The 26749-nt window shown below is 40.0% G+C and overlaps 2 protein-coding genes across 2 annotated transcripts in view; one reads left to right on the plus strand and one right to left on the minus strand.

The window, feature by feature from the left end:
* Nucleotides 1–10005, minus strand: part of aco2 (aconitase 2, mitochondrial) — a 43096-nt gene extending 33091 nt beyond the window's left edge. Inside the window, exon 1 of the mRNA XM_039765482.1 lies at nt 9912–10005. Coding sequence (XP_039621416.1) covers nt 9912–9977 — 66 coding nt within the window. The 5' untranslated portion in view covers nt 9978–10005. The remainder of the gene's footprint in view (nt 1–9911) is intronic.
* Nucleotides 10006–10388: 383 nt separating this feature from the next.
* Nucleotides 10389–26540, plus strand: phf5a (PHD finger protein 5A). The gene is made up of 4 exons (XM_039765483.1): nt 10389–10496; nt 19363–19386; nt 24712–24878; nt 26368–26540. Exons 1-4 carry the CDS (start codon nt 10445–10447, stop codon nt 26455–26457), a joined length of 333 nt encoding a protein of 110 aa, XP_039621417.1. The 5' UTR covers nt 10389–10444; the 3' UTR covers nt 26458–26540.
* The last annotated feature ends 209 nt before the right edge of the window (nt 26541–26749 follow it).

Below are 26749 nucleotides of genomic sequence, written 5' to 3' on the forward strand. Positions count from 1 at the left end.
ATACTGTAAGGAGAGTGGTCAAGGCAGTGGTCTATAAATAGCAAAGTAGTGTGTGTTAACCTCAGTACAGCTTGACCTAAAGTGAGACAATTCCCCTGCCACCACTCCAGTTATTTAAAAAAAAAAAAATCTTTGTAATTTGGAAGTCACTTTGGATAGAAGGGCATGCTAAATAATGTAAAAGTACTCACAGTAGGAAAACACAATACATTACTAAAGGCAGAGGGTTGCCACCTTGTTCCAGACACTGAACCGCTTTCATTGGCACGCTTTATTACAGGTTGTGTATGTTTCGGCTTGTTGTGCAGACAGACTGGCACAAGTCTTGCTGCATGCTAAAAGCATTAGAGCACATTGCCGAAGTGCCACTTTGCCCTTATTTGGCTAAATGTCAGAAGCCCTTCCACAAACTGCAAGCAGCGAGAAACGCTAGGAGTGGCTTAAATGCTGTAGAGTGCATGTGCCAAGAAGAAGAAAAAAAAAAAAAAAAAGTATAATGCACCAGCTTTGTGCCAGGCCCCAATTATTGTACAGCAATCCTCACTTGCCTTGTGTTTAGTGTAGTTGGTGGCCATGTCTCTTGGCTTACAATGGGAATATGCCATGTTAAGTGTTGGTGCTCAAGTGCAAGAAGTACATTAGTGTTAATTTATTGAGGAAATCATAGCAACTGTCCAACAAAACCCCACACACTCCTTTATGGTAAAAAGAAGCAAGCAAAGAGTTTATTGGTCTAAAGTGATCTAGAATATGCACTGATAATACTGAAGGAAACACAATAAACATGACTTTCTATCAGCTGATAAGGAATGTTTAAAAAAAAAAAAATGAAGACCTAATAGTTATAAAGCCACAGAATGAAGACTGTATACTGAATACTCTACAATTTGACGAGCATAATCTCAGTGCTGTAGTCACTTCTCACCAAAATGTCAGCCACAAGAAAGCAAACATTTGTGCATGGCGTATGTATACTGGTGCATGTATATATCCATCCATTATCCAACCTGCTATATCCTAACTACAGGGTCACGGGGGTCTGCTGGAGCCAATCCCAGCCAACACAGGATGCAAGGCAGGAAACAAACACCGGGCAGGGCACCAGCCCACCGCAGGTGTGTGTGTAATTTTATATTTATATATATATATATATATATATATATATATATATAGACATATAATAAGCCGTTACAATAACGGGCGCTAGAACAGTAGTGCATAAACATTTGTTTGAACAGTCTATTTTAAATGCCAAGGGACCTTGTATGTGGCTGTAATATGCGTCACTGTATTGTGTGCCTTTAATTTTCTCTCGCAGTAATACTGGTTTGTATTTCCGTAAAATGCCTGTCATTTTCTCTGACAGTAATACAGTGGAACCTCGGCTCACGACCATAATTCGTTCCAAAACTCGGGTTTTAATCCGATTTGGTCGTGAACCGAAGTAATTTCCTCCATAGGATTGTATGTAAATACAATTAATCTGTTCCAGACCATATGAACTGTATGTAAATATATATATTTTTTTAAGTTTTTAAGCACAAATAATAGTTAATTACACCATAGAATGTACAGTGTAATAGTAAACTAAATGTAAAAACACAGAATATCACTAAGAAAACCTTGAACAACAGAGAAAACTAACACTGCAAGAGTTCACGCTATAGCCTTATAGCCCGCTCACTGAAAACACTTTTTTTTTTTTTTAAATAAGTTTTAAGCACAGGGAAAAAATGAACATTTGAAAAATCTGTAATTTAATAAACAACCAAGAAAAGTAACATTGCAACAATGCATGTGTGTGTGTGTGTGTGTGTGTGTCTGTCTCTTAAGTGCGCGCCTCTGTGTCTGTGTGTGTGTCTCACACACGTGCGCGCCCGTCTGTCCGTCTCACATGCGCCTGTCTGTGTGTGTGTGTGTGTGTGTGTGTGTGTGTGTGTGTGTGTGTGTGTGCGCGCGCGTGTGTCTGTGTCTCTCTCTCTCTGCACAGAGAATGCACAGGAAGAGACTGAACACGTGCCGTGTGGCCCCACGCATGCGCACTTCACCATAAGACACACAGACACCTGGACGCACACAGGGGTTTTATTAAAGAGGATATATATGATCACTGAAGACACATAAAAGACCCACGAGACTAAAGATGACATAGAACAGGCATGTCAAACACACGGCCCCCGGGCCGCATGAAATCTGTGCAGCCCGCATGACATATCCTAGTTAGCACTGAACTTGTACAAAACGATTACTATTGTTTGTGATTGAATCATTCTGCATCTTCGGCGTTACTTATTGGCTTTTCGTACTCCTGTCTTCTGACAAAAGCGCGTTTTCCCATGACATTACGGTACCGGAAACATCATCTGCTAGTACAGTATAGCCACGAGCCTTGACCAAAGTTAATGAGCCACAACATCACAACTGAAGTGCTAGGCTACAGCAGCGGGCAGGAGGGGCAGCCTTAGGCATGTGCAAACTGTGCACCTGCACAGGGCTGCCACGGCAATATATATATATATATATAATATATATATATATATATATATATATATATATATATAGAATATAAAACAGAAAAAGAAAATATCGATATAGCGGACGGCATTGTGGCCGAAAAACATTGTTTCTTGTTAATTAGCATGCTGTATTTATTAATGTCGCCAGAGTCGGAGCAGTAAGCTATATGCTGCCATAATGAGAATATTATGGGACGCCACTTGGTTTTCAAGTTACAGACACGCATATAGAAGCATGTCATGAGCACGATGCGGCTATTCAGTGTCCGCAACGGACGTGGCAATCCACCGTGCATAAGATACCATATTGACATTGACGGGCGAAGGGGCCACCGATTCTCTCTCTGCCCAGGGCCGCCCTGTTAGGTTACACTACTGGCCGGGCTGCTGAGACTGGCCACTGGGCAGAACTGACCATCATGAGTAGTAATAGCCCGCATATTTTCACATTTGTTTGTTCTAGTTTTATGTAATTTTGTGCTAGTATTGTAACAAACCGTGCAGACTACAGCTGAAGATCTGAAATGGACGCGAGAAGTTGGCGAGTAGTTTATTAAGATATTTTTGTGATTTTGAGCTTGTAAAATTAGTGTAGGTCAGGTGGCTTTTTGCATATCGGCTTATTTTACAATATAAACTGAAGTAAACTTAGTAAAGTAAAATTTTGATTTTTGGAGAATTTGTTTTCCAACTTGAATTACTGAGCAATGAATTTAGTGAGTGTTTTCGTGATTTCAGTTCACATAAACAGGACTTTGTGGTGTTCTCTTACAACGTTGAGAATGCGCCCGAGAATATCCAAATGGAACTGATTGAACTGCAGTCAGATTCTATTCTGATGGCAAAATACAATGAAGTTGGTGTGCCAGGTTTGTATGCTTACCTGCCACTCTCACATGTGCAGATCCGCAAGTTGGCATCAAAAGTACTGTCCATGTTCGGAAGCACTTACCTTTGTGAGAAATTGTTTTCATGAATGAAAGCTACCAAAATCCCACATCGCTCAAGACTTACTGTCGAGCACCTTTCATCCCTCATAAAAGTTGCAGCTGCACAAGATTTCAAGCCTGATATTGACAAGCTGGTTACTAACAAGAGATGCCAAGTGTCGGGACAAAAGAAATAGATCTCACACTGTAAGACTCCTATATAAGCAATGAATACAATATAATAATATATGGTAAGGACCTAGCTAAGAGGCTAAGACTCTAATTGTACGGAGAGTGTATGGAAATAAATAGCTTTTATTTAAACTTTTTAAGTGTTATATTTTTTAAAGTTTTCAGTATTGTAAAGAAAGCTACAGTAACTTTGTATAATAGTATTTGTTACAGTGTGGCCCGCTGACGCACGTATGGCAGTTGAAGCAGCCCACCAATGGTAGCGAGTTTGACATGCCTGACGTAGAACATGAGATTCTTGCAAGACACGCCCTACTTACAACCAAATAACAGCACGGGGAGGAACACACTCAGTCATGTTTTGGCTTTGAGCACACACAGATCCAGGGCTCTCAGCGCATATAAAGCATATAAGGACAATGCGTTATAAATGAAACGTAGGTGACTAAGTGAAGAAGAAAGCAGCACGGAGAAAACAGACTCAAAAGCGTTGGAGACACAAAAACAGAAGAAGAATCTGTTATAATACAGTTTACTATAATATTTTAGGTTAATGTCACTGTCTCTGTAAAACACTCTTAAAGGATTCATTCACATGTGCAGGCTAAGTTTGGCACACAGGGGCTAGTCTGCCTGCATTTAGAAAATCATTACTTTAGCAGTTTGAAGAATGAATAAACTGCAGTGTAGGCATTGTGCTATTCTTGTATATTTTGGAGGTGGGGTTGAGTCTGTTCTGTCCTTGTTTGGAGATAAGAGAGGACCTGCATGTGGAAGAACCAGTATAAAAAATGCCTGGACACTGCCAAACCCTTTGAAGCTGACGGCCGGATGATATCGTCATTCATCCCGAAAATCCTTTTAACGCAGTGATGAAAATGGCAGACTCTATATATCAAAATCCGACCTTGGTAATGTCCGCTATAGCTTCCTTTCGTCTGTTATACCACGTAGACCGTCATTAAAGAAAGCCAAGTATAATTCTCTTATGTGATTTTTGTACCGCCGTAATCACTATGGGAGGGAAATCGCCTTTTAATATCATATCTCTATATTTTCGGTTACTTAAAATGCTGCAATTTAAAAGAACTTATTCCAACAAGGGAGCTTTTGCCTCTAAAGGAAACAGAAACTAGGTGCAAATTCAGAAAATAAGGAAAGTTAATTATACAATACAACACAATGTATTTTTGTATAGCCCAAAATTGCACAAGAAGTGCCGCAATGGGCTTTAACAGGCTCTGCCTCTTGACAGCCCCCCAGCCTTAACTCTCTAATAAGACAAGAAAAAGCTCTCCCAAAAAAACCCCAGTAGGGGAAAAAATGGAAAAAACCTTGGGAAAGGCAGTTCAAAGAGAGACCCCTTTCCAGGTAGTTTGGGCGTACAGTGGGTGTCAAAAAGAAGGGTGACAATACAATACAATACACAGAACAGAACAAATCCTCGATACAGTATACAAATAATTTTAGAAGAACATTGCAGAATTTAACAGTAGTACAGTATATATTACACAATATGATTTGGATTTGTTTAGAGTCCTGGAGACCTCGGCCATCAAGCGGCCTCCCCCATTTGGCCATTCCACAGCTGAAACAGCACTGGGTCAGCCAATCCAATGAAAGGACCCCTCTTTCCCACGATTCCTGCGATCCTCCATCAGGGATGACTTTACCTTAGGCAGGCACCTTAGCCCGGAAGAAGTGGAATTGGGGAAAAAAAAAAAAAAGCACGTCCAATCCGCATGTTGGCGCTATACACATGCAGAGCAGGTTAGAGATTATGAAAGCAGTGGAATTCGAAAGGCTCAAAAAAAAAAAAAAAAAAAAAAACGTTGCCGCGATACATGTGGAAAAAGTTAATATGAAAGTAGAAAAATTTAGAAAGTATAAAAAAAAAATAAAGTAAGCGCAAACAAACGGAAATTATTACTCGAAAAAGGGCAAGTAATCACCACAGACCAGGTGTCATTGAAACAAAAGCAGGACAAAGCGAGGTCAAAAATAAAAGACAAAAGTAGAAAACAAAGCAAAGAGAGGTTAAAAAAACAAGGGGGCCAAACACATGCAGAGCAGGTTAGAGATAAGGAAAACTGGAATTCAAAAGACTCAAAAAAAAAAAAAAAAATGCAGGCACGAAACCCATGTAGAGCAAGATACAGAATAAAAAAGCAGAAAAAAAAAAAAAATATGACAGCCTCAAAACAAAGTAAACTTCGCATTAGCGCAAAAAAAAGAGAAATTATTACTCGGCGATACAACGAAAAGGCGGATAGAGATCGAATATATGGACATTGTTGATATGTCAGAAGTATGTAAATATTGTAAGGCTTTGAAGTTTAAGTCAAGAGAATTTCAAAAATGGAGTTTACCTCACATGCATTTATTGGTTACTTTGGAAAAAAAAAATTAACTGCTGATGATGTCGATCGCTTTGTCTGTGCTGAAATTTCAAACAGATAAACCTCTCCTGAATTATGGTACAAAGTCATTAAACACAAGCCTCCCTGACCTCTTTTAAAAGATTCAGCATATTGGGACTTGGGAGGTGTTACTTTACAGCAAATGAAGGACTAAATGTATTTTCTTCATTGAAAACTATTTACTGAGCCGTTTCTAATATTTGGTGTTAAAACAGGTAGTCATCTGCAGTGAAGCATACTCGCTGTGCCAATCAGTCCAGAACATACACTACCACTGTGCCTTTATCAACACAACTGTGCCTATCTTATTTAAACTTGATTTAAAACTAAATGCATACCTGTAACGTTCTGTTCAGTTCTTGTTGCCCATGTGTGTACTTAACCACATCCAACAATAAGTATATCAAAAATCAAATATAAATACCTGTTACCAGGCAACCAATGCACCACGGTGCTCAATGATACTGGCAGCTTCCAACCTAGTTTTGATGAGCTGCCTTTGTTAAGCAGCATTTTATGAGCATTACCTTTAATTTCAATGGGACAACTTGAAAACTGCTGCATGCAGGAGAGTCTGCCAAGTCACTTGCTGTTAAAACGGTTAGGTGTGAATAATGTCATTGAAAATAATGGCAAATAACGTTATAAGCAGTTAAGGAACATCCTGGTCTGGCACTGCAAAGATGCTTAGGTGAGAATGGGCCCTATGATGTAGACGTGGTTTGTTCCCTTGCTTTAACCGGAGACAAAGATGGACTTGGGGGGTTATTTAGGGAAAGACTTTTTGCTTATTTGCTAGTACTAGGTTGTTGTACCGTGTTAGCCATTATGAATGTAGAGAAAAGCCAAGCAAAATGACACCTTTTATTGGTGAACTAAAAAGATTACAGTATGCAAGCTTTCGAGGCAACTCAGGCCCCTTCTTCAGGCAAGATGTAATCAATGTCTATAAAGCAATTAAGTGACTTTGAAAATGGTGTGCATGTCTTCAGAACAGCAGCCATGCTGGGCTTTTCACATACATCAGTGCCATGGATGCATTAATGTTGGCCCATCTGCAATGCACTTCAACTCTGTCTTCTTTACTGGATAAATGGCTTTTACTTTAAATGAAAGTCTGTGCCAGGCTGCCACCAAAATGCACCATCTTGGCACCTTAACTTGTTACCCATTAATTTATTAACCTTCTTATTGCACTAAGAGATGGCAGGGAGCTGGTGTTTACTCTGCCAGATCTGACAGACAAACATGACCTAGCTGTGGATGGGACATTGGGCAATGGCCGGGAATGCTCAGGCAATTTAGAGCCACCATTTAAAATTATCACTCATACATGTCTTTCAGATGGGGCGGCACTCCTCCTCTCCCTGCAGTGGTCTCTAACTCCATCCTGGAGGGCTGCAGTGCCCGCTGGTTTTCATTCTAACCCTTTTCTTAAATGTTGACCTGTTTTTGCTGCTAATTAGCTCCTTTTCCTTTCATTTTAATTGACTTGGTTTTTTCTTTTTTAAAAATGTTCTCCCCTGAATTTCTTCATTGTTCCTGTGACTTGCTTCATTTCTTTCCTTAAAGGGCACCCAAACAGAAATGAAACATGAAGTGAGTGAGCCAACAGAAGACCAACTAAGTCAGGGCCTCAAACTCCAACCAGTCGCTAAATTAGGTGCAGAATCATGTTGTTATTTAAACTTGTTCTTTAATTCCATGGCTTCTTGCTGCTCTCATTGTGCAATAGCAGACATTTACGAAATTGTGGATTTTCTCTTTTCTAAGAGCACCGTTAAAATGTTTTGGGGATCTGAGCAGATCAACATTCCTGAGACCTTCATCTTTCTTTATTTTCAGATATTGTATGATGGTTACAGTTTGCTGGTCATGTTTTGGTTCATTTTGTATCTCATTATTGTTTGACTGCTAATTAAGGAAAAAGAAACAATTGAGGGGTTGGAGTCTTCAAGATCACATCAAATAAAATTAATTCAAAAGAAGTTAATTAGCAGCAAAAACAGGTCACTAATTAAGAAAAGGGTTAGAATGAAAATCTGCAGCCACTGTGGCCCTCCAGGACAGGAGATGAGGACCTCAGGCCTACTGCCATTAAGGTGCACATTCTGCGCTAACACTGACTGGATCAAGATTCAAACCACAGTCTGCAGCGGTAAGGTGACACCACTGACCTCCCCAACAAAGTTATTACCTTAGATGCATTTTTTTTTTTTTAACCTAACGGCCTCAGCCCTGCCTAGTCCTTCAAAGGACAGAAAAAAAAAGCAGAGGCAAAGAGTGCAAATCGTTTTCAGCCCAAATGTTGAATTTAGCACCAGAGCTCTAAAAGTGGGAGAGATTAGAAAGCACTGACCACCTCCCCTAAATTGTTTTTTCCTGCAGTCATGAGTTTAAATACGCTGAATGGAAAATATGTACGTACTGACTGACCAACCCACCCCGATCTGGATTTAGCGCCTTAGAAGATGACAAATTATTTGATCAAATTTTGCCGCTGTTCTGGACAGATTCATAAAGGTACATATATATAGGTTTAGGATTTAATAACGAATATTGGCCGGTGAAACGTGCAGTTTTTCATACAAAAAGGAGAAAAAGCAATGCAGTGTTTGTAACGCATTACAATTCATAGTAATTACATAACGTTACTTTTTAAAAAAAAAAAAAACAACAACAATGTAAAACAATTACTTTTAAAATGAATGCTCCACACCACTGCATATGACCTAGAACATTTCCATAAAGTACATTATATAAAATACCACTTCCGGATAACGGAAATAGCCGAAAAATTCATAGAAATCAACGTTTTGTACCTAATACTTGCATGCAAAATTTGGTTGACCCAAGTAAAAGCGTACTCAGGTTATCGTGTTTACACACAGGCACACAGACAGAATTCCAAAAATGGTGTTTTCGGACTCGAGGAGCACTAAATCGTCGAGATTCATTAAAATTTTGGAATGAAATGCTCAGACGATTCCAATACTTTCCCTCTATTTCGCGCACGAGAAAGTCAAGGAGGTGTAAAACGTCAAGATTCTTCAAACTCTCGATAGCGAATCTTTGGACGATTACAATAGATTCCCTGTACTTCCTATACGAGAAAGTAAACTCGGTTTTAAATTTTTTGCTCCTGGTTCTAGAAGTTTAGACGGATGGGTTTTCAAATCAATTGGCTTTACTGTCAAAACATCCACACACAGTATTGCAGCATCCAGTACATGAAAATACATACATACATACAGTAATATTTAAAGATCGAAAAAGAAATGCACCGATCGAGTTTACATGCAATAAAGATTCCCGTTAAGACTTATGGCAATGTGCCAAAAACGACGTCTTAACAGCTCTTAACTAAACTGTTGCAAAAATTAGAATTACTTGGAAATCACATCTTTGCGCTCTCTTGGTGCCCTTGCATTGATCCTACTGTCACCTGGCTCTAAGTGGGCAATCAGGGCGTAGAAGTCCGGCCGACGTCGTATAACCTTGCTATCACCTTGCGGTTCGACCCATGCGTTACGTAACAGTTTTTTTCTGTAACAGTACAACTACATAGTCCTTCTGTCAATTCAAAATAGTAGGTATGCCCAGAAAAGTTTCACCCAGCCGCCCACAGAAGCAAATTGCCATGGCAATGCCTCTTCAGGACGCTCTGACCCAGCAGAACAGAAAAGCGTGAAGAGGCACACTTCAAGAAACACATCTTGCTGCAATAACACACACTAACAGTTCAACTCTGATAAATGTTTAGGTTTCAATTGACATATAGATGTTTAGCATTGTAGCTACATACATACAAAAAGAAAATATAATAATTTTTTGAATATAACCATCCCACGTACCTGAAGCCGGCTGACAGTGAGACAGTAAGACGCCATTTTGTTCACTGACAAAGATGTGTCGCGCATTTCTGACGTCACGCTTATTTATGCTGCATATGTGGCCAGGTCCTGTCGAACTTAAAAATAAATGTGGACATTTTTCATCTCCAAAGTATTTTGCAATGTTTTAAATATAAATTTTAAAATACTTTTAAAGAAACATTCTTATATCAGGTACGTGACACCTAAGATATATAAACGTAGACATTACATATTTTAATATGTGCACATCTGTTAAGACAAGTAGCGTCATCTTTTGTATTAGATCATTTTAAATATTTTCTAAAAGGTCGGTTATTCTTATTATTGTGCTTAAGACCGAACTGTATGAAAAGAAAATAATATGTTTGTGCAAGTTTATATGATCTGTTTGGGGTATTGAAACAACAATAAAAGACATGTTCTTAAATAAAATAAGTCCCCCCAAGGTGGTTATAGGTCAGAGTTCAAAGTTCGTCGACCGCCTGCTTCGCGAGTCGCCGTAAAAAAGAAACATGGCCAAGCATCATCCGGATCTGATTTTTTGCCGAAAACAAGCAGGAGTCGGTATGAGAGTGGTTTCTTTTCGATTTTTTTGCCTTCCTATTTCTTGAGTTAGTGTGTTTGAATCTGAAAAGCTGATCTGATTTGAGTCTTACTGTTAAAGTCGTACTTTAAAATGAAGCCTGAGTGAGTGAGTGAGTGAGTGAGTGAATGAATGAAAGAGAACGTTAAGGATACGTTCAGTTGTAGCAGGTGTTAAATGTGTCCGACTAAGACGCTACCAAAATTCCGTAGAATAAGACAAGTTTTGTCAGCGAATTTTACAAACAAACCGTAATTTTCATACCGGATTCCCGCTTGCATCTTAACACTTTAAAACGCGCCTCCACCGTTGATGTTCCGCCGTGCCAGGTTGCAAGTGAATTTGACTTGTGGTCTCGCGTTACCCTGTGTAGAATGTAAATGTAGTATAACGTAAAATTCATCCTTGTTGCGCACATTTAAGTACATAGCACCGCTAGTGTATTCGAAGCCCGTAAACGCAGTTGAACTGCTTGTGCTCCTAATGTACCGTTGCAAAAACCACTTTTTAATACTGGAAATAGTTGATGCCCACTAGAAAAATCACCGTTAAGATCAATTTCATTTTGTGCCTCCTGCTACATGATGCAGTGTTGCACTGTGTAGTGCATTTGAAGCATGTTTCGTACAGTTGAGTATAACTGCATGCATGACCTCTTAATGTCCGTCAGTCATTTTCTAACCTGCTTAGTCCTGAACAGGGTCATGGGGGTTTGCTGGAGCCAATGCCAGCCAGCTTAGGGTGCAAGGCAGGGACAAACGCAGGACATTAAAAGGTACACACCCACCAAGCACACACTAGGGACAAATCAGGATCGAGAATTCATCTTACTGTGCCAGGAATGTACCAACAGATGTTTTGGGTGTGTGCCAAGGAGACTTTACCTTCATAAGCTTGATGAAACAATAAAATTAGCTGTGCACCGTCACTAAGAGGGACACCACTTGATGAGAGAAACAATCCAGTATGTGTGGGTCAGAAAAGCCAAGGAGACTCCACCATCTCCCAAAGCAATAAAGCAAAGTAAATACTGAGTTGCATTACACAACCCGGTGTCCATTCACTGCATTGATAAATGTATGATTAATCCTCTCTTAAAGAACTAAGTCACCCAGGGGGCCTGCAGGGGTTATAATCTGGCCTAAAAACAGTCCAAAATACTACTAGGAGTCACTGTTTAGAGCAAGTCCTTATTTCACAATTACAACCACATGTGTTTATATTATATATTTTCATACAACAATGTAGCACTGTATGCTATACATTATATCACTTAAGTATAACACAGCAATTGCAGAACTTTTACAACTGTCACCTCGCTATTATATAAAAAAATCCTTCGACAAGACAGCACTTTTTGGAAGAGAGATTATTTTCAAGTCCTGCGAGATGAGACTTTGGCCGTGAGATTTTTTTAAGTCACGCCCTCCTGTCAGATATTTCCAAACTAGACCACGGCCCTCTCAACTCTCAGTCTTGTGAATGCTTTTGTCCGATACACTTCCTACGCTCTCAGCTGTTATCAATTTTTACTTTTCCTCACTTTTAAGTTCTCAATTTAAAGAAGACGTATTACGTCCAAATCTTATTGAAGAATTACATCACAGAGGGTTATCAACAGAAGAAATGAGTACACAGAGAGCACAGAGAAACGATGAAGTAAAACGAATTAACGGAACAAATGTCGATTGGTTAAATGCGTATCAATAGACTATGCTGAACTAGTTGGTGGTGATTGTGCGGAAGATGAAAACATCATCTTACAATATCCTGAAGAATATCTACAACCGTTAACACTGTCTGATCTTCCACCGCACGAATAACTGTAGAAAGAAGGATGTATCCATGAAAGGTAATGTAGTACATCTTCAGGGGATAACATTAGACACCCAATGATATCTTGATGTGCCATTCATATTAAAATGTTAACAGTTTCCCATTTGAATAGCTTTTGCAAAGACAGTTAACAAATCTCGGAGCCAAACATTCGAAAAAGTCGTTTTATTTAATAGAGAGAAAGAAACAAAATTCAATCACAGGATGTTACACATTGCATTGATGCATGTGTAACAATTCCCATGAAAATAAAAATCAGTTTAATTTGTACGTCCACATCCCCATACATGAACGGCAGAACCACAAAGAGGCTAGCGTGTAGTGCAGGCCCGGGGGTTGACAAGCGAAGCGAGTAGGGGGGCAAAGCAAAGTTTATCAAAATTTAAAGACTGACATGACATTGTCCTAGACTCCTGATGATTTGCAGCTATTTAGTTGTAAATCCATTCTAAAGACAGGAGTTTTTACATTCGTATTTAGTGTGAAAAACATCTTTAATTAGGCTCAGTTTTTATTTTTGTAAAGTGCAAATTTAAAGAATGTTCTATGCTGATTCAAGTCTTGCACAGGGCATCCGTTGTACTGATTATAATAACAGTATGTAACATGGTAAGGTACAATATAAACTTGAATTTCGCTGAATAAAAGCAGTTTTTGCCCAGATCTGTTCATCTCCATGAACACCTTGGTGAAATTTAACTTTTCATGTGCCATTTTTCATCAGTGTTGAGATGTAGGCTTGCCTTTGTAAAATGATGGTGGCGTTCAGACCTTCCATGTTTAACAAACCTTGTAACACGTAGTAGTGTTCAAACCAAGAGTAGTTGTATTCCATGCGTTTATTTTCAGTACCTATAAACAGTGTTCACTATGAGCAATGTCAAAAAATTCAAATGAAATCCCTTATGACTCAATGTTGTATGACAACAAAATATGAGAACTTCCAAGAGGCAAATACTTTTTATAGAAGCTGCGCAAGACGGCTCCTGGCTAGGCAGCTTTCTGAAATGATTCCCATCAGTCTTTTATAAGAAAAATACTCTTTGTTGGTCAATGTCAGAGCTTCATTTAAGCATTGTGGCATGCAGATCGTGGCATTTTGCCGCAGTAGTATTCCCAGATTGAATTTTATAAGGCTTCTTGACATAGCTAAAGCATTTTTGATATATTTAGGCAGAGTCTGCATTGGTTGGAGTGGCCTGTATTTAAGTTATTGGGATGGGGGTTAGAGATTAACTCTTGTTATGGTTGAAAAGAAAACATAGTGGAGTTTTCTGGACATAGTGTGTTGCTTGTATAGTGTCAGGAGCTCCAGTAATTTAAAAAAAAAAAAAAAAACATCATATGGATTTAACAAGGCCAAGTGATTATCCAGAAATGGTCTTTCCTCCACAGTCCATCTGTCTTGAACCTTTGGCAGGAGCTCTACACTTTTCCTGCTTGTGCTGCTACCAACTGTGTCCCAGTTTCAAATCATGTACCTGATTGTTGTCTATGTGGGATTTACACAATTTCCCCACCTCAGAGAGACGTACTAGTTGGGTTTAATTGGCGATTGCGAAACAGTCCAGGGTGAGTGTTTATGTGCTTGAGGCCTTGTACCATGTCAAGAGCTGTTTTGTTCAGGGCCTTAAGTTTCATGCTGCAGAGATGGGTCTTGGATTCCCTACTGCCTCTGACACAACTATAATACAGATTAAGTGCATTTCAGAATGTGACATCATTATTACTGTATATACTCGCGTATAAGTTGGGTCTTGAAACCAGAAAAGTCAACCATAAAATCAGACCCCGACTTATACGCCCGACACTTCGTTTTTTTATTTTTTTTTTTAATCTTCTTGCCTCCTCCAATCTCGCACCAGTTCCTCAGAAACAGCAAATTTTGTTGCAGCAGCACAGTTACCAATTTCTGTCGCCACTTCAACGACTCTTAATTTAAAACCAACTTCATATCTTCTTCTGATCAAACGCTCCATCGTAGATAAAGGAATGCTCTTACGATAAAGGTGTTTGAGGGTGTGAGATACAAAAAACACGAATCGGTGCAAACGTCACTTCAGAATAGATTGGGTATTACCATGTGGTCACCTAGGCACAATACATGGGGGAAAAAAGGCCGTGTGCTTTGTGGTTACTCTCTCAGGTGGGCGTTAGCAGATCATAATCTTTTGGAGCAATAGTGTGAGTTCTCCGCATTCGACTTATATGACCAACATTATAAAATACCAGAAATTATAAAGTAAAATCAAGTCCCGCGGGAGAGCTTAAACGTGAGTATATACGGTACTTAAAGAACAATCTATTGTGATAGTTCACACTACACAGCTGGCACATCATATTTTTTTTTTCTTAAAATATGACTAATCATCATCCATCTATTAAAACATAAAGTGTGTGTGTGTGGGAGATATGTCTCATTTGACTTTCAAAGGAACAGTCCAATAGTTGATTTAAAATGTGCTGGACATTTTTTCCTGCTCTCTTCCACTTACTGCACATGCTGAACCACAGTTAACATTTTGGATACTTCAGTGCCTTTGAGTTATGCAGCAACTTCAAATTATTTGTATATTTTTCTTTCAGAAAATCGTTCAGTTATATTTAAGACTAGGGGGCTCCACTGGATATACAATTTAAAGAGTTTATTTTCATGGGAAATGTCACATATGCATTATTTTCACTTTTACTTTAAAAATTTTGTAAAAACAATACTTGTCCTTTATTTCCGGCCCCTGGCGTGGTTAAATCTCTTTCTCGCAGGACATATAACACTGCTCGTGTTCTGAATGGGGGGTGGCTGAACTCGCGCTAAGGAGGTGCCATTCGTTCAGCTGCTAATGTGACAATGTGGGTTCGCTTCACGCTCCTGTCTAGCTTCTAGGAGTCCTCTAACCCGACACTGTCGGTAATGTCACCGATGAGCTAGGCAGTGAGGCACAAACAATGAAGCAAGGGGATGGTGCAAAAAGTGCTTTTATTTAAAATCAACAAACAAAAAAACAGTGCAGTGCATTAATTCCTTAAATATATTTATAAAACAGTTGGGAAGTGGAGGTTAAAATCCAATAGAAAAAAAAACTCTTTAAAAGCAACGAGGTTAAAACAATGACTGGAAGCAGTCTCTTTAAAAACAAAGCCTGGTGCCTTCTTTTACCTGGCGGATCCCCTGCTTCTCCCATTGGGCTTCTGAACAGGGGAGTCACCCTTCCTGCAGCTGACCTTCTCTCCACTCGACTGGTCTGGAGGCTTCCCGATCCCTGACTTCGGTTCCGCTCCCTCCAGACCGAGACTTGGCTTCCCCCAACGTCCAAGACGCTCATGTTGGGGAATCCATCACCCAAGCCTCCCAACTCCCACTGCCTTCTCGGCCATACGTGGCCAGCTGTCCTTCTTCCGGTCACTCCCGTTTCTCCATAAAATACTCAGCGGGAGCGACCACTACCAACTGCTTTAGGTGTCAGCCAAACACCCCACTAGGGCTCACAGTCCAGCTGCACGCGAGCCTTCGCTTGCTCGCTCGCTGTCTCTCACTCACGCACCAGCTTTCTCCTCGCTACTTCCTGCTGCCTTCTTCTCCTGCAACCTCCTGTTCTTTCCTTTTCTTTCTCCTTTTTTTTTTTTCCCCCTTCCTCCCCGCTAGCCGCCTCGCGCTTCTATTTATAATGGGGATGTGACAGCTGTGGCAATCGGCAGCTCCCTGGTACAATTATGGATGCAGACGGTTTCTCATCTGCGCACTTAGGTGTGAAACGCCCGCATCACCGATTCCCCAGGAAACGCTTCAGCCAAACACCACCTCACTAAGCCGCGAGTGCAGCGATTATTTATTTAAAAAGTGACCTTTGACATGAGCTGTGGGCCCGCTATACCACACTGCTGTCTTCCTGCTGCTGCTGCTGGCGAGCTGCGTGTTCTCTTTGTCGCGCTGCGCATCAGTCATTTCAAAGCCGCTGCAGCAGCTGTCCTTTTGCCACTTCGCATCTCTGCCACTCACGCTCACGTTGTGAAGGGGGTGGAGGTGGGTGAATGCACGCTAAGGAGGTGTGCTCGGATCATCTGCTGGCTTGGAGATGCTGGCGAGCTGCGTGTTCTGCTTGTCGTTGTTTTAAGAGCTGGGAGCACAGGAAGTGTGTCTGCCAAATGCATTCCAACAACTGCTAGGTTAGATGTCCGTGAACTTGTTTTAAATGTTGTCTCGCGTGACGTTAAAGTGTCTCTCGCGGGATGTCAAATTGTCTTCCGAGAAGATCATGTCTCACCTCCCTAGTCTCCCTCCCAAGATTTTTTTTTTTATATTAGAGAAAAAATGTGGGTTGATAGGTAAGCCATGCTGTTTTGCTCTGCTGCTTCACAATCAATTCCTGGTCCCTGAGGACATTTCTTCATTCAGTCACCATAAACAAGAATTAACTAGAAGACATGGCCACTGTAAAATCATGTCAGCCTTCCGTTTTTGCTCTATCACATCTGAATTTGTATCATCTTTATTATGTGGACCTCAGTATGGTGGTGTTATGAATGGTCTAGCTGGGGGCATCTAGAACCATATACCTCTCATAATATTACATGATATAGCCTAAGTAAATGGTTGGAATGGAAGTAAAGGGTTACATTCTTTCTCCATTGACAAGTCAGTTTTGCTGTCTCATATTTGACTGGAATATACGTGGACTTGCAAAGAGAAGACGAAGTTACAATTTTAATGTAGGGAACTGGCAAGAGACAACAGGACTTGATGATATTTCTTTAAGAAAAAAGATAACCCGTTCTTATTACCAAGAACAAATATACAAGACGCAACCATTCTTAAGTTCTGCTTCCCTTTACGATAACCCCGTTGAAATATTGTTTTCGTCTCTGGCATTGTGGCTGAATAAGACCACGCTTCTGTTTAAAGACAAGGTTCAGTCATTTTAGTGTATGTGTGTGTTTGTTTGTATATATTATTAGTCAGTCATTCTCTAACCCGCTATATCCTAACACAGGCTCACGGGGGTCCACTGGAGCCAATCCCAGCCAGCACAGGGCGCAATATTATTATTATTAGAAGTTCTTTCTAGTTCAGTCCACTCATAAGATAAATTATAGCTGGATGAATTTGTTAATAAGTACGTGGCATGAGACAAACCCTCTATGTATCAAATTTGCGATGCAGAATATTGCCGATATGAAGTGTGGCTTTGAATAAGATATTTTATAACATTAACACACGACTGAAAGGCAAATAAAAACATCTCTTGTCGGAAGCAGGGGATTTAAAAATCTGATTGAAAAGCTACAGCTAAGTTATAACATGACAGACTGCACCGTATTCACCCTCGGTATAATGACGCGAAGATGAAAGTTGTCAGTGCACAACATCGGCATCAATGCATGTGAACGTGGGCTTGCAACACACACACACTCTTAATTTAGCGAGTCACAACCTTGGAAGCATACGGCAAAACGCAGCATTGTTTCAAAGAAGCTCCCATGTCATCCATTCTTGCTTCCAAATTGAACACCGTTGATTCCTGCAAAGCACAAACTTGTTATATTGTAAGAGTTTTCATGATATATCCAGATAATACTGGGAGCAGCTGTCACGAGCCACAAGTGGGAGACTGTGCGCTTAAGACACTGCTACACCTTTGAATGATCCTAATTCAGAAGTAGGGTTAGATTATAGCAAGAAGGAATTATACAGCAGTGGATCTTGCATTTCCCTCAACAGCATTCCTGTAACGTGGCGAGGAGAGAAAGCAGCCAAATTCTCAGGGCTTGCGTTTCTCATCTACTTGTACGTCAGTCTTATTATGTGAGTATTTCAACTTCAGGAGGTATAGTCCCATTGGAGAGGCCTCTGTTTCATAATGTCATTCTCATTTTTTTAAAAGGAAATATAACATTACAAGTTGTTTATTTAGGTCCAGTCGGGACCCACAGCTAAACAGGTCAAGCAAAAAATAAAAGGACAGCCATTGTTGAAGAAATACTTTGATGTTAACTCAGAAAGCCAAAACACCAATTTTAATTTGGCTGGTTTGGCAGTGCAGTAGCTTTATATTATTACAGTGCAAATATATTAACACCAGTAATGACACAGTGCACGATAACATGCAGTGAATACACTTGACTTATAGTTTTCATCCTCTTTCGCTGTATGTTCTCCATTTGTTTGCTCAGAGGTTGATGTGCTTGTTCCTTCCTGAGCAGCTCTTCTTGTCTCCACCCTAGCGGTCCACTTCTTCTCTTCTTTCGTTGGCATCTTTTCGTGTTAAAACTGATGAAGTCAGAGTTTGTGTTGCAATTGCTAAGTGTGTTTCCTTTATTTATTTGTTCACTTAAGCTGGCACTTAACTCTTCAATCTGCCTAAAGAATGATTTAAGATATGAAGAGGTAGAGGAAGTGACCGCGAAGGTGGTAGGGATGAGAACGGTGCCCATACACGTGCATCGCACGGCTGCCCTACTGCCGAGAGTTGATTCTACAATAAAATAAAAAGAGGAATAACCTTGGAGGTCAATCATCCTGAAGCAGATCGTAGACGTCACATAGTATATGTGCACCAAAGTTCAGGTCAATAGGTCAAACGGTTTTTTAAAATCCTGGACAGACAAACGAACAGCCACGGTAGTATTGTATAAGAAAATTTATAATTATTTTAATAAAAAATAAAAAGTTAAAAAGAAAAACCCACATTAAACCTTGTCTGTTTGTGCACAGATTTGAATTTATTTTGCAGTGATTTGATTTATGAATGTCTCATAAAGAACATTAAACATTACATTTCTTAAATAAAAAGTTTATATATTGTACGGAGAAGCCTGAAATGCATTTTGAATTGTATTGTGAACTACGTGTATCTATCGCCTTACGCCTAGTAAAGAGTGCAGATTTAATAAAAATAAGCAGGTTGTTTGGCAGAAAGTACACATTGTAGATAACGGATATGTTGTTTAGTACTTTATACTTTCTGACAGTTGGCTATTGGACATTAACTGTACTTTCTGTTTTGTTTTTTACAGCCATTGGAAGACTGTGTGAAAAGTGTAAGTACAACAATCTTTTTTTATTTTTTGTGTATTCAGCCTGTTTAGGTATGGAAACCAAAGGCACAACATTCTTGAAATTGCTTTCTACAAGCTGACAGTTTCCTGCTGTGCCCTTCCTTTAAATGTGTTGCCTTGGTATAATGCTGTGCTAAACGGGGCGTGTTTTTTGTGTTTTTGAGTGTTCATTGCACACTTAGCTTTACACGAGTGTGTGTGGGTTTAATTTAAATACTCAGATTGGCCTCTTTATTTTGCAGCAGAGCCATATGCTCAAAGATGATCTCCCACAGAATTTTTGTATTGATTTAAGGAGCAATTGGTGGCTCCCTTTCAAAAAATTCACAACCAAATGGGACATGGTAGTTTGCCGTTACAAACTCTAACAGACATCAGGCAAGGCAAGAATCTGCAGTATTTTCTTTCATCTTTTTGTCAGCACTGGTAGACCGAAATACTGAAGACATACACTGGAAACCCCCAAAGGATGAATCTCAAAGCACATGGGTCATTTTGCTCATTTTTATCTCTTGCTTTTATGCTTGGTCAACTCAAGGGCCTGATTGTTAGCAGGGTGTTTCTATCTGTTATAGACCCGTGTTCTCTCAACCCACTTTTAGGTTACTGTCTGCTGCTGGTGCGTCACAGGTTGCTATTGTTTATAACTGTACTGGGTCAGGCACGAGTTCAGTCCCTCGCACCCCTGCTCTGACGATCATGTGGGTCGGTTCAAGGGAGAGACTCACATGGGGGAAAGTGGGCTGTGACACCAGAAACGTTGGGAATCGCAAGTAATATAGCTAATAGTAACTAAGTGCACAGCATAGTAATTAAATATACACCGTGACTTTTTTTTTTATATATTTTTATTAATTTTATTACAATCCATACAAAGCAATCAAGTTTTTACAAAAAGAAAAATTGAGTTAAGAACAGATCGATCCCCACCCCTGACACCGTGACTCTTAACCTGTTGGTAAGATGCTTTATAACAATTTAAACAATGGATGAGTGGAGTTTGTTTGTTTTTTTCCATTTTAGGACTTGGTATCTGTGTTGTCAACATTCCCTGCAGAGTCCATTTAAATTGTACATATTTCTCTAGCTTACTTTCAAAAATTTCATACCTCTGCATTTGTTGGTGAAACCTCTCAGGCTAATCAGAAATGGATTTACGTCATTACTCTGGTCTCTTACACTTGCTGTATCTTTCGTGGTGATGTTAAGACATTAGGTTTTGACTTTGGAAGATCCTAAGTGATATGTTCAATCTAACAGTCTGCATATGAGACTTCCAGCTGGCATTCTACTTAAAACTGTGCCATAGCCTGCACGTGTGAAAGGCAGTATAGCATTCAGTGTTAACTGGGAAGCTGTAGGTGTCAAATTGTTTAGGACAGGTTTCCCTTTTATTCTGAAAAAACAGGTAAAATGAATTGCATTTTTTGCATGAAAAATTACATTTTTTTTAAATCTCAAAAGTATAATAATAGTAATGATGAATAAAAATAATATGAAATGAACAATAATAACAAAAATAACAGTAATAATACTATTAATAGATATGGTTAAGTATAAAAATTGTTCATGGTGGCACAGTAACCTTGATTCAGCAGAGCATCTATCAAAGTCGGTACCAATGACGTAGCAACGCCGTACTGATTGTATTTCAGATCAAAAATTGTCCCTTTCCCTGTGTACAGAACCAAATTCCAAATGTATTCCATTTTAGATTCACAAAGCTCATAAAACTTTATGCCGAATCTTGCTCTTTTTGATGTGATATACTGTATCCATGACAGTCTGCCCTTATAAACCATGAGACTTTTATCACTCCGGAATATAAACGCTCTGAAATTTTGCTACAATGGCCTGGTATATAACCCAAATTTTCCTTGGTTTGGGTGCTGGATGGGTATTCTTATCAAAGTCTTCATTGTTGGTAGTGTGCAGATCCATCACCCCATCCATTATCCAACCCGCTATATCCTAACTACAGGGTCGCAGGGGTCTGCTGGAGCCAATCCCAGCCAACACAGGGTGCAAGGCAGGAAACAAACCCCGGGCAGGATGCCAGCCCACCACAGGCCACACATACACCCACACACCAAGCACACTAGAGTGCAGATCTTATATAATACGCTACCATAGCTGTTCGTTTGTCTGTCCAGGATTTTAAATCACCTGTAGCTCGCAAACCGTTTGACCTATTGACCTGAAATTTGGTACACATATACTACGTGATGTCTGCTATCCACTTTCAGAGTGATGATTGACCTCCAAGGTTATTCCTCTTTTTTTATTTTTATTTTATTGTAGAATCAACTCTCGGCAGTGGCCAGCAGGGCGGCGCATGTGTACGGGCACCGTTCTCATTTCCTCCCACCTTCGCTGTCACTTCCGCTACCTCTTCATATCTTAAATCATTCTTGAGGCAAATTGAAGACTTAAGTGTTAGCATAAGTGAAAATTTAAAGAAAACATACTAAGCAATTGCAACACAAACACTGACTTAATCAGTTTTAATGCAAAAAGATGCCGAAGAAAGATGAGAAGAAGCGGGCCGCTAGGGTGGAGAAAAGAAGAGCTGCTCAGGAAACCGCAAACGAATGCTGAACATACAGAGAAAGAGGATGAAAACTAGGAATGCTCAAGTCAAGCGTATTCAGTGCACGTTTTCGTGCAGTACGCTGTTACTGGTATTTCATAATTAGTGAAAACTTACACTCGGACATAATTTCTCCAAAGAACAGTGTTGCCAAAATGTTGTCCTTGGACTAGTACCATCGCTGCTCAGGTTTTACTACAAGCCCATGCAATATCAGTAAGCCCAGAAAAGCCCAGATATCATCAGCAGTTACTGGTTCCCATCTTTTTGAAAGGGAAAACTGCTTAGGTGTGCGGTCATTTGCCCGACACTGTTCAGCATAATGATTTGTCTTGACAACAATTCTGTCGATCACGTCATCACCTAGGACCAACTTCACGTAAGTGAGTGGATCTTGGCTGTCATCGTCCACTTCTATTCCTGGCTGCCCCACCAAATCAAAATGAGGTGGTGCTGGTTTATTTGAAGCAGGGTCAACAGACAGCCAGACGTGAGGGTCACTTTTGGATTCATCAGAATCACTTTTGGGCTCACTGTCCATTTTCATCTTCACCATCTAAGGACAGATTCACTTCCTCATCACTGCTTATGAGAAGCTCCTCAACATCACTAGCAAGAGGGTGCAGCACCTAGGTTGCAGAAAAACGTTTCCTACGAGATGCTGTTATTACGGAGGGGGTTACTGATCACACTGACAGGTGAGAGGAGGAGACGCACCAACACCTTTGCCCATGTGATATTCCGATGTAACACTTACACAAGACCCACCTATAACGTTGCCCGAGTGATGCCCTGGACTTGCGCTGACGGCACCTTTACAGCCCGAGTGATTCTTGGTTGTAACGCTTATGCAGGACGCATCTGTACAGTTGCCCGAGTGACACTCAGGATTAATGCTTTTAGCACGGTTTCCATAGCCCAAGTAATGCATGTTTCTAACGCTAAGGAAGAAAAGAAATGGAACATCCCCTCGGATAATACATGTCTGTCGTGTGTGCTTTTTTTGTAACCTTAAGCTTATCTAAGCACCAAACTTGAACTATTTTATGTATGCAAAGACACTTCCCTTGATCAGACATTTTTATCGACTCTCTCTACGTAAAGGACTGCTTACCATCATCTGTAACGAGCTGCTCATCTGTGGGGGGAAAATGATAAAAGATTCATCAATCATGGGGTTATCATGATACACATTTTCACACTTTTCCAAATGTTTAATTGGGATTCTGCTGCATTAAGAAAACAGAATTTGCATATGTTTGTAAAACAGATATACAATCTTAAATGAGAGTAATTTAAGATTAACAATATTAATGTTAAACACAACCTTCTATTTCACTTTTATAGATATGTAAAATCTGTCCATCCATTATCCATCCCGCCATATCCTAGCGACAGGGTCACGGGGGTCTGCTGGAGCCAATCCCAGCCCACCGCAGGGCGCGCACACACACCCACCCACAATCTAAGCACACACACTAGGGACCATTTAGGATCGCCAATGCACCTAACCTGCATGTCTTTGGATTGTGGGAGGAAACCCACGCAGACACGGGGAGAACATGCAAACTCCACGCAGGGAGGACCCAGGAAGTGAACTTGGGTCTCCTAACTGCGAGGCAGCAGCGCTACACACTGAGCCACCGTGCTGCCCCTATGTAAAATCATTAAATGTAATAACATATGGCAACAACAACAACATTTATTTATATAGCACATTTTCATACAAAAAGTAGTTCAAAGTGCTTTACATAATGAAGAATTGAAAAAATAAGACACAATAAGAAAATAAAATAAGTCAACATTAATTAACATAGAATAAGAGTAAGGTCCAATGGCCAGGGTGGACAGAAAAAAACAAAAAACTCTAGACGGCTGGAGAAAAAAATAAAATCTGTAGGGATTCCAGACCATGAGACTACCCAGTCCCCTCTGGGCATTCTACCTAACATAAATGAAACAGTCCTCTTTGGATTTAGGATTCTCATGGAAGGACTTGATGATGATGATGGTCACGTAGACTTCTGGCTTTTAATCCGTCCATCATTGTTGGAGCATCATGATGCTTTGAGTAGGTGGAGGTGGCACAGGCCGCCACCACAAAGAAACCAGAAAAAGAAACAGAAAGAGAGTAGGCAAACTTAAGAAGTATTTAGATGGTGGCACATTGTTCAATGTATGCTGCTGCCTTTGCTTAATTTATGTACTGTGCTGGAATACAAATAGAACGCCATCAAATCCAAAATGTTCACTGTGTGCTTACACAATATTTGCACTTTATCTTATATAACACATGGCAAGAGTGCACCTGCATAGCAACCATGCTGTACACGGTGTTGATGTTTAGCACACGTCACAGGATACTCAACCAGTTATTAACTAACAATAAATACCAATCAATTTATTTGTTGAATAAATTACACTAATATCTTGGTTAATGAATCATTTGAGTACCCAGCTCCCTTATAATGAACTGGCAAAAGAGAAGTGTGCGTCTCCGTAACAGGACAGCAGGCAAAAATTGTATTATGCTAAATGGAAAGAGCATATTGGACTATTCTGTATGGGTTTACTACAGGAGAATTTTAAAAATCCGTTGCCAGCAGTTAAGGAATGAATTCTTGACATCTTTGTTAAGGTCAACTTTGATAACTTGTACAGCTGCACTGGTATTGCTTGCCACTGCTCCAAACTAAACAGTCCCTTTTTTTTTTTAGGTGATGGCAAATGCGTGATCTGTGATTCCTATGTGCGCCCCTGCACACTGGTGCGAATCTGTGATGAATGCAACTACGGCTCCTACCAGGGTCGCTGTGTGATCTGTGGAGGTCCAGGAGTCTCTGATGCCTACTACTGCAAGGAGTGTACCATCCAGGAAAAAGATGTGGGTGTTTATGCAGTAGTTCATTTTGGCCATTTGTTTTAATAGTTTTACAAAACTGTTACAGCCTGCTCTTAACATGAGAAGCCCTTGTTTCAAAAGTAAGGTGCAAAATAGCAAATCGGTGAATTTCATTACCTATAACAGGGTACCAGCCTGGCCTGGTGTGGCCATGTCTTTAAGGGCCGAAGACTGAGAGTTAACAAAACATGGTCTGTTCATTTGAGGAATATCTGCCTCCTTGATCGAAAGTAAGAGGAGCCACCAAGTGCAGAACTTTGGTCCAGTAGCCTCTAGAACTCCAGTCCTGGAGGGCCGCATTCTAACCCTTTTCTTAATTAGTGATCTGTTTTTGCTGCTAATGAACTTCTTTTGAATTCATTTTAATTGGCTTGATTTTTAAGAAATGTTTCCCTGAATTTCTTCATCATTCCTCTGAATTGTTTCATTTCTTTCCTTAAATGGCACCCAAACAGAAGTATAAAAGTGAAGTGAGTGAGCCAACAGAAGACCAACTAAGTCAGGGCCGCAAACTCTAACCAATTTCACTCCAACCAGTTGCTTAATGAGGCACTGATTCTTGTCGTTAATTAAACTCGTTTTTTAATTCCATGGCTTGTTGCTGCTCTTGTGGTGCAATAGCAGACATTTGCGAAATTGTGGATTTTCTCTTTTCTAAGAGCCAGATCAGCATTGCTGAGGCCTTCACCTTTCTTTATTTTCAGATATTGCATGATGGTCACAGTTTACTGGTCCTGTGTTGGCTCATTTTGTATCTCATTATTTTTTGGCTGATAATTAAGGAAAAAGAAACAATTGAGGTGTCTGAGTTGACTTTTCACAACTTATAACAAAGTAAAATTCTGAAACACATCTCCTTAACACATCAACCAAGGTATTTCTGTACTCTGTAGGCAAGGGTGCCCACCCCTTTAAGCTTGAATTTTAACCCAGCAGTGCAGAGAGATCAGGGCGAGAAGAGGGAGTTCTAGAGAGAAAGCCGTCGGACTTTCAAGAGACATTTGTATCCTCTGAAAGGTTCCTAGTATCGCCCCAGATGTAGCGCCACCAAAACACCATTGGCCCAGTGAGCTTGTAGTTAGGAGAAGACAAGTAGAGTGAACAGAGTAAGGAGAGGGAGACCAGACCAGACCAGACCAGACCGGTCAGGAGGTAAGCGTTAGGTAGTTTTTAACACTTACAGCACAGGCAAGTGGATAAGTGACTCTGCGTTTCAAACCGGAGTTCAACGCTTATTTAGTTAGCTCCAGGAAGGCAACAAGATTTTGATGTATGTTGTTGGTTCTCCCAGTCCTGCTTCTTCTGTCAGTGTTGGTAGATCGTTATTTGGATAAAGACCTTCTTTGCAACTGTGATTGAAGTTAAGAGTAGCACATAGTTTATATTAATATTTTTGGGCTGGATTGTAATACAGTCTTCTTGATATCGTAACCAAAAAGTTAACTCTCACACTTGAATCTTTTTCTTGCAGAGGGATGGCTGCCCTAAGATTGTTAACCTAGGAAGTTCCAAAACAGATCTTTTCTACGAGAGAAAGAAGTATGGATTTAAAAAAAGGTGATCGCATACCACCTTGTGACTGACATAATTTGGTATTTTTTGACTATGGAAATAAAATTGCAAAACCTGTCTTCTATGCTTTTATATATTTTTCAATAAATATTCTTTTTTTCCCCTCAAACTCCCAAGTTGTTTGTGGGGTGGTGGTGGTGTGGGAAGATGAAAATGTGTAGGCTTGAAAATTGATGGGTAAGTAGCTGTTGTAAAAGGCAACAATTTTGTGATTCATTTTAATTTATTCAGATGTAGCATTTAAAACTATAAAGAAGAATAAATAGATATTTAAATAAAAA

Source organism: Polypterus senegalus, chromosome 10 (genome assembly GCF_016835505.1).
Source record: "Polypterus senegalus isolate Bchr_013 chromosome 10, ASM1683550v1, whole genome shotgun sequence".
NCBI classification, from domain to species: domain Eukaryota; kingdom Metazoa; phylum Chordata; class Cladistia; order Polypteriformes; family Polypteridae; genus Polypterus; species Polypterus senegalus.

Bases quoted from the DNA above. Each gene is read 5' to 3' on its own strand.
- phf5a (XM_039765483.1), top strand. From the start codon at position 10,445: ATGGCCAAGCATCATCCGGATCTGATTTTTTGCCGAAAACAAGCAGGA. The intron at 10,497-19,362 runs GTATGAGAGTGG...TGTTTTTTACAG, and splicing joins CCGAAAACAAGCAGGAGTCG to CCATTGGAAGACTGTGTGAA. The intron at 19,387-24,711 runs GTAAGTACAACA...TTTTTTTTTTAG, and splicing joins TGGAAGACTGTGTGAAAAGT to GTGATGGCAAATGCGTGATC.